General features: G+C 30.3%; 3 protein-coding genes across 12 annotated transcripts in view; 2 read left to right on the top strand and 1 right to left on the bottom strand.

Moving 5' to 3' along the window:
* The window catches only part of LOC122630558, a 19,273-nt gene extending 18,159 nt beyond the window's left edge, over positions 1 to 1,114 (top strand). For both annotated transcript variants that reach the window (XM_043815166.1, XM_043815165.1), the window contains one exon: positions 340 to 1,114. In XM_043815166.1, the coding sequence (XP_043671101.1) occupies positions 340 to 582 (243 nt within the window). In that variant the 3' untranslated portion in view covers positions 583 to 1,114. The remainder of the gene's footprint in view (positions 1 to 339) is intronic.
* A 1,195-nt stretch (positions 1,115 to 2,309) lies between these two features.
* Positions 2,310 to 5,073, top strand: LOC122630593. 6 transcript variants are annotated; one of them, XM_043815250.1, is made up of 4 exons: positions 2,310 to 3,227; positions 3,381 to 3,475; positions 3,850 to 3,899; positions 4,387 to 5,073. In XM_043815250.1, the coding sequence occupies exon 1, from the start codon at positions 2,397 to 2,399 to the stop codon at positions 3,174 to 3,176; it is 780 nt and encodes a 259-aa protein (XP_043671185.1). In that variant the 5' UTR covers positions 2,310 to 2,396; the 3' UTR covers positions 3,177 to 3,227; positions 3,381 to 3,475; positions 3,850 to 3,899; positions 4,387 to 5,073. The 6 variants fall into 6 exon arrangements, with proteins under 6 accessions (XP_043671185.1, XP_043671183.1, XP_043671182.1 ...); XM_043815248.1 differs by having other exon boundaries at positions 3,381 to 3,669; XM_043815247.1 differs by having other exon boundaries at positions 2,310 to 3,252.
* The window catches only part of LOC122630596, a 7,820-nt gene continuing 3,231 nt past the window's right edge, over positions 3,776 to 8,364 (bottom strand). For 2 of the 4 annotated variants that reach the window (XM_043815253.1, XM_043815257.1), the window contains exons 2-6: positions 6,113 to 6,244; positions 5,458 to 5,538; positions 5,103 to 5,230; positions 4,855 to 5,016; positions 3,776 to 4,560 (exon numbers count right to left, since the gene is read on the bottom strand). In XM_043815253.1, coding sequence (XP_043671188.1) covers positions 4,348 to 4,560; positions 4,855 to 5,016; positions 5,103 to 5,230; positions 5,458 to 5,538; positions 6,113 to 6,173 — 645 coding nt within the window. In that variant the 5' untranslated portion in view covers positions 6,174 to 6,244 and the 3' untranslated portion in view covers positions 3,776 to 4,347. Of the gene's footprint in view, positions 4,561 to 4,854; positions 5,017 to 5,102; positions 5,231 to 5,457; positions 5,539 to 6,112; positions 6,336 to 7,931; positions 7,951 to 8,364 lie in introns of those variants that run through there. The other 2 variants (XM_043815256.1, XM_043815255.1) reach the window with 2 other exon arrangements.

The following is an 8,364-nucleotide window of genomic DNA, read 5'->3' as shown; positions in this document are numbered from 1 at the left end:
GAGAGAGAGAGAGAGAGAGAGAGAGAGAGAGAGAGAGCTCGGTCATCCGTGCGAACACCCTTCGCGCTTTATTGAAAAGTCCGGCCGGAAAGAGGCGGTACCCGGTTTGTGTGGGACGAATGAATTTTAATATCGTTCAACGTCACGCATTATTAATATCGCGAGAAATAGATACCTACTTTATTTTCTTGTTAAAGTTTTCTCTCCGTTCTTTCATTCTCTCTCTCTCTCTCTCTCTCTCTCTCTCTCTCTCTCTCTCTCTCTTTCTCTCTCTCTCTTTTTTCTTCTTTCTTCAAACGATTTACGTTAATCGTAATTTCGTTTTATCCATTGTTTCAGGTAAAGATCTGGTTCCAGAATCGACGAATGAAATGGCGTAACAGTAAAGAGAGAGAACTTCTAGCTACAGGAGGTTCTCGGGAACAAACTTTACCAAATAAGAACAATCCCAACCCGGATTTGAGCGATGCCGATGGCGACAGGCCAAGGATGGACCTCAGCGATGTGAGTCCTCTGACGAGTCCTCAGAGACCGGAAGAACAGACTGAAAACGAGGAGGACGAGGAAATCAATGTCACGTGATAAGAATCCGACGACGACGGATGGATTCTCCATCGACTGAAATATTAGAAAACGAGAAACGAAAGAGATAAAGAAATACAGACAGACAGAGAGACAGAGAGAGAGAATAGACGAGGAGAACCTGTGTATATTTTTTACGTCGTTCGATATTTTTCTTCGATCTTTTCACGATCGTAAGGAAAAATGAAGCGAATCGACGGATATCTTCTTCTTCTTCTTCCTCTTCCTACTTCTTCTTCTTCTTCCTTTTTTTTTTTAGGTATCAACGGGAGAGATTTTGAACGCGTTTAAAGTTCTTTAGAAAGAGAGTACGGCTTTAAAGATTTTGGAGAATTTTTCGAACGAGATAGCATCCTTTTTAATATTACACGTGTTATACGCGTGTACTTACTTACAACCTGTAAAATGTCGATCTTTCTTTTTCTTTTAACGTACGAGTTTGTAAATAGCCACGTATTTTCATTGGAAATAATCGAAATCTTTTTTCGACGTTTGTTGTTTCTTTTTCTTTTCTTTTTTCTCTTCTTTTTTTTTTTCTTTTCTTTTCTTTTTTATTTTCTAGCAAGTGTTATTGGCACCTCAAGCAAGCTTTAAAAAGTAAGATCGACATTTTATTGGACGTTGAGTATAGAGTGAAAAGAAGATTCTTATCTATTGCTTATCGTACCTCAAAATCCATCGTCGGAAGTTACTGGAGCTTTTGAAAAGGCTCGGAAGGAAATGTATCATATTGTAATTAGTTAATTAATGTAACACTGCGAAATATTCTGTTAACGTATAAGGTTGTAATAGATGTAACATTACGATTCCTAAGATATGTAACTACGTTTCGGTCACGTCGATTCTTCCTATAAAAAATTTTAATCGGAATTATAATTACGTTGGAAACGACGTGATCGTTCCTGGATTTAATTATACCGCACAAGAGGTAATAAAAAAAAAAAAAAAAGAAAAAAAACCAAATGTAATTACTCATTGTGATGCATTATAATGTATGTAATATACGAATAAAACTGTCTATATCAAGAGATTTTAGATTTGTATATCGTCGGATATATAAGAGAATATGAACATTGATCGTCGTTGTTTTTGCTTTCCTTTTAATAAGTGCAATATTATAAAAAAAATATATATATATATGTAACGATAGTACTTTTTTGCTTTAATTTTTGTTCTGAATTTTATAAAAGGAGTTTTTTTCAAAAGCACGAAAATGATGATCCATGAAATTTTTATGATTTTTTCATTGATTAAAATCAAGGTAGACTCATGATCTTCGGAGCAATCCTGTCTAGGACACTGAATTATCGACAGAATAAAATCATGTCGATAATACAGTAAACTTTTTTTATAAAGTAAAGATAACAGTTAACATTTTTCAAAAGTTTAGCATTAAATTATTCATGGACTATAAAATGATATTCAATTTTATAATTTTTTATTAGATTTGTAATGATAACTAAAAGAAGAAAAAATCAAAATTCATGTTTCTTCATACACAGTAACTTCCACGTGGTGAGATGCGATATCGCTCAAGATAAGATAATACATCACTTAATATTAACGCAACTAATAATTAGCGAGAGCTAATTGGCTGCGTTTAATTTTTTTTTTTTTATTTGAAAATAAAATAATTCAAAATATATAATTCAATTTCCTATTAAATAGCGGCTCTGCAATCTATTTTTAGTATTCCGTCGATAACCTAGAACATGACTGAAAGATGACAAAGCCAATCATTACATCGTGAGAAGCCGTAAAAATGTATTGAATCTCTCATCTTTGGTGTGTATTATTTTTCATTAGTCAACATTATGGCACGTGAAGAAAATATGAACAAATATTCTAACATAGAACATATACGTACAAACATGCTTTGGATGGACATCAAAATTGTCGATCCTGAAATGGAAGCTTTAATGAAACAAATAAATGAAGAACAAACAAGGTTGAAGGAGGCATTACGTGAAAAGTTACGTTTGATGAAGTATGATACAGATGTTATACAAAAAGAAAATGAACAAAAAAAAGAATGGTTACAATCCAGAGGAATACAATTGGAAGAAAACAGCTATCTGGTTATCAAGATAGATAATGAAGTTAGAATAAAGGAGGAGCCTACAGATATCGTGACGGGTCAAAATGAGTACCACGAAGAGAAGATGACTGTGCAATTTTTGGAGGAACTTACTCATACTGAAAATATCAATAATAATATAACGGTACAGGCAAGGGATACAGAAGTAGAAGTTAGTAGATTGAATAATTGCAACGTAGAGACGAGTGATAAGGAGAGTAAAAATGATATTTCGAAGAAGAATAATCAAATTATAAGAACGGAAATAGATAATAGTGATATTAATAATAAAAGTACAAAAGAAGAATCTGTAGTTGCAATGAGAACATGCAAAGGTACATTAATAAATGTAGAACCGGTTGAGGATATTTTATTGTATGAGAAAAAATCAAAACGTGGTATGAAAAGACGAATGCTTAAGAAGTATAAAGCCACTTTAAAGAGGAAAAAGAATGCCAAAGAAAAGATGGAAGAGCTACAAAATAATAAAGATATTGAAAGCGAAGATCAGCTTTAAATATTCAACTTAAACGAATTTGTAAAGAGGAGTAATTTTTGAAACACAAAAGTACAGTTATATTGTATATTTTAATGTAAGATATATTTAAAGACGTACTTTAATTATTTCTTATCAACTACTTTATCTTACTCCAACATAAAATAAGAGATATGGTAATATATTTAATAGAAAATAATCTTATTATTTTAATTTATGTTGTAGGTACCAATTTATTATTCAGACCAATTAAGATGTTTCGACAAATATTTGCATTCAAAATATAAATGCAGAAGCAACAATGAAGATGTTTACTTTTGGTACATGCACTTTTTGTATGATCGAACCAAATATTATATATAAGTGTTGGATGTAACAAATTGGTAATATGAATGCTACCGATAGTTAACACGCAAATTACAGTAGATTTTATTAATGGTGCATATTCCAAATTTATCAAAGATAGTGGCTCAGGGCAGTAGTTTTCATATAAATGATGTAGCAACTGCATCAGGTACAAATTTATTATGAACTATAAACCTGAGATATTTAATTTGTAAAGCATAGTAATGTGTATTGAACAATATAATGCAATAGGTTATTCGCTTAATACACATATATAATTTTATAAAATCGTTTAATATAATTGAAAAGTTTATCATAATTCTGTTATTTACTAAAATATTGTACGCAGGTGTTTTGTGTCTCTCTTTCCTGGATTCATGTTTGCAGTAATCAGAAAACGTATGTATTTGTGACTATCTGTAATCAGGTCATTTTCATCAACTCGTTACACTCTTTCTTCGATATTAATATCACATTTATCTCATATAGATAGTGAAATTTAGCATAGCTTTGATTAAAAGAAATATATGTAATACAAAATATCCAAGATATATATATATACATATACACACACTATATTCTATATATATATATAAATGTATACATAGAAAGAAATTATACCGCATGAAAATATCTTCTCGACAAAAATTCTCTTTGCCTAAACTGTGTTATAGATCTAATATTAATTCTGTTGCTTGTATAAAAGATGTTTTATTAATAAATATAATAAATGTTACGTGTAAACTATTGTCATATTGAAATTTGCTTTTTGTATTTCGTCTCTATTATGATACATATTACGAGAAATGACTTCGTGTCTCGCGTAAGCATTTTCTTATAAACAAATTTAAGTTTTATTATCAACTGATTTATATAATTTTTTTAGTTCTTCTAGTTTCTCCTTGCTCGCAGCAGTAGACTGTGTTTTCTGATGTGTCTGACTACTACCGTTGGTGTTTAAAGAAATTTCCTCGTTGGAAACTCGTTTTAATGGCACTTGAGTCCCGGAGGACTTTGACATTTCCTTACTCCAATTCATCAACCAATCGCTGGAAGTATCCTAAAACACAGTATTTATTTATCAAGTATTTTTAATTAGATATTAGAAATATTTTATGTTAAATGTGGGGGAAAAAATTAAAACGTTGCATCAGTTTTTATCGTAAGGGTTTCTTTTAAATTCACGTAATAAATTATAATGTTTAAATTTTCAGCTGGTCCAATTGGCTAATCTAAAAGAAATTACAAAAAAACGAGGAACGTAAAAAGAAAAAAAGGAAACATGCATGATACTTCTTAATCTTTAAATAAGAACCGGAAGAGTTTCTTCAATTCTTAATTAAGAATTATTTACATTTTTATTATCTTCCGTATTTTGAACTTCGACGTTCTTCATCTTGTCTTCGAGCTTCTTGAGCTTTTCTAGCTCCTCGTATATCTTACGTTCGGTTTGATATTTCGCGATAGCCTGTGCCAAAGGGCCTAATTCTCCCTTCATCGCAGCCATGTACATCGCCTATACGAGATAAAAATACAAAGTAAATAATATATATCTTAAGGCTCTATAATACTATGTGGTCAAAGTGCTTTTGTTTTTTTTACGTCTCTTCTCTTTTTGGATTCGTTGGTACCGATTGGATCGGTATCAGTTTGAGGTCCCAATTCAAAGAGAATTTGAAAATCGGCATGTTCACCAAGCCGGAAACCAACGCCTAGTCTCGAGTCCGTTCCTTTCGTTTGAATTCGAAAAAAAAAATAAAAAATAGAAAAAGGAAAATTAAACGACATTAAAGTTCAAATTTGCGACGATACACGTAACAAAAGATTAGGAAATCTACTCTCGTCGTTCGTTTATTCATGGATATTACGTGTTACGGGTGAAAGTATTGGTTTAAGACACGATTGTATATGGAATATTTCCCCATTGATTAGCGAACATGTTTCCTCGTTTGCTTACCTTTTTTTATTGGCGGTATGTTCGAATAAATTAGCGAAAGTATCGTAGGAAGTTCTTCCGGTATAATCAAACTCGTCGCATCTGAAAAGATTTTCTTTCACTTGTGCAATTCCATAAATGTTTCAAAGCGTAAAGTGGAAACTTGTCGAAAGAGAAAGAGAGAGATACATTTTACTTAAGAGTTGTTACTCGACTGTTACGTTACACGATCGTTACATCACACAAAGTAGAAATTAAAAGCGTTGATCTTATCACCTTTCAGTCGGTGCAACGAGAAAAGAATTAAAGGAAATAATGGGACACAGAAACGATTTGTAATCTTTTGATCTTTCTGTACGATTTAACTCTTTCATTTCATAAACTTCTTTCATTGTTGTTATCATTATTATTATTATTTTTTTTTTATTTATTTTTTTTTAAGCAATTACGAATCAAGTTATTTAGCAGAGTATATCGGTGTACTTTGACGACCGTGATTTTTTCGCTCCATTTCTTTTTTTATTTTCTTTTCGTTTATTATTATTTATTTATTTTTCTTTTTCTTTTTTTTTTTTTTTTTTTTTACATTGAGGTCAGGACTTTACTTCGAAGCAATTAATTTTTTTTTCGTTTGTCTTTACAACGTATTGATTAAGAAATCAAAAATAGTACTTACAGTCGCAGAGAAAGATCACAATGCTCAGTCTTAGGATCGAGATATTTGCAAACGTAGCCATCGCTCTAAATAACGTTATTTATTTTTTCATTAGGTATTCAGTGGATGCATGGTTCCATCTTTCTCGAATCACTGAAATTAGAAATATAAATTATGATGACTACCAATGCAAATGTAACATTATTTGCGAGTTTCATAATTATTTTTAAAACAGATCTATAAATAGATACGACTTTTAAGAAATTAAATTAGAAAAGAAAAAGAAGAAAAATCATGTATAATGACAAACTTGCGTAAAGCTTACGTCAGTTTACAGATTGTACAGTTTCTAATATTGACATTAGCATATTTCACAAACTCGAGAATATATTTCGGAAACTCGTTAAGATTTAAAATGAACTGAAATTTGTAAAAGTCGTATATTGAAAGGCTGCATAAATTAACACTTTTACGATGGCTTACAGAGATTTCATTGAAATGAAGAAATTTTATTTTTTAACACAGCTTTCACGAAGTACACTATAAGAGACTTTTCCTTTAGATACTTTCTCAATTTGTTGATAGAGATATGGATAGATCCTTCAAATCTCTCTCTCTCTCTCTCTCCCTCTCTCTCTCTCTCTCTGGATTGATTGCACTGGTTTATTTTTGTATTTTTATTCTTTAATTAATTAATTAATTAAAAACAAATCTCAATAGGACAGATCGATGACAAACAAAAAGAAAAAAAAATCACCAATCGTTTTAAAAAATCACAGAAATGAAAATTTAAAGTCAATCGTTTTCACGTCCGATCGTTCGTGTCCAGTCTCTCTTGGTTGAACTTACGTGAAAGTGAAATGTAAAAGCCGGAGAGACTAAGGCACTACGTACCAGGGCAAACTGAGTTACAGACTGAATCGTTACAGAATGTGCAGGTAAGTTCTTGGACATCGTCAGGTGTCCGGGAAGAAGTTTTAAAGTGAAAGGAGGGACGTGGATCGGGGATCGAGGTCAACTGCGGAAGAACTTATTCGATATCGACGTCTCAAACTCTCTTTCTTTTTCATTTGACCCTTAGAAACGGTGACAATGTATCGAGTAATAATAATTTCTTTCTTTTTCTTTTTTCTAGTTTTCTCTTGCATCAAAAATTACAACTTTATCCGTACGTATAAATAATATGTTAATCTTTAAACACATGTAATTATATCTCTTTATAATCTATTAATTAAAGAAAATCATGATTTTAAATATATAAGTTATAAATGACATTTTAATCATTTGATATATGTATATATATATATATATATATAAGTGTGTCAATTATAATTCAATAATGTAACAATTATCAGTTTTATATATAAATATGAATTACACGTAGATCTTTTAACGTATATATAAATGTGTCGTAGTAATCAAATAGTTAATTAAATATAATAATATCATGATTTTATTTATACATATAATTAAATGTGAATGTTTATATGAATACAGATACATATACATATGTTAAAAATTAGACATTTATATATAACATATATATACATACATGTGATTGTAATGTATAGAGTCAAACATGCGATCCGACAAATCTTACTGATTAAACGATTTTTTTTATATAAGAAATGACGAAATTACGATATAACAAATGGATAAATAAATAAATAGATATATATATATATAACCTTTAATAAATATATATGTTTATTTAATTGTATTATTAAGTTATTTGTTAAATAAATAATGAAACTTTTATATATATGAAACTTAATTTTATATATATATATATAAAATATATATAAAATATATATATATATATATAAGAGATAATACATACATTCATTCTCGTAAGCTATAAAATGAAAACGATTAGAAATCTAACAAAAACATTCTACGATCATGGCTACAGCCTCGTGCTAGTGATCTCTGCACCGATTTAAATAAACTGGATGATATTGATAAGTATCGATTATATTATTATTTTATACGATGTATAGTTTCTTCTTTTTATTCTAGAACATAGTTTTCATTGAGAATACACGAAGATCGTGCATCGTTAAACATTATCGGGATAAAAAAATAGGCACAACCGCGTTCACTAACTTTTTTCTCTCTCTTTTAACCCACGCGACTTTTCCCTCGTATTCGAATTCAAAAAATCGAAAAGAATTATGGAAAGCGTGGGTAGAGACTAATCATTATCAAGAATTCAACGATCTCTCTCTTTCTCTCTGATTGTTGACTAGACAAGATTAAATCAACGAATGAGA

Source organism: Vespula pensylvanica, chromosome 7 (assembly GCF_014466175.1).
Source record: "Vespula pensylvanica isolate Volc-1 chromosome 7, ASM1446617v1, whole genome shotgun sequence".
Classification (NCBI taxonomy): domain Eukaryota; kingdom Metazoa; phylum Arthropoda; class Insecta; order Hymenoptera; family Vespidae; genus Vespula; species Vespula pensylvanica.
The sequence above is the reverse complement of the archived record's forward strand: the minus strand, read 5'-3'. Positions and strand labels throughout refer to the sequence as shown.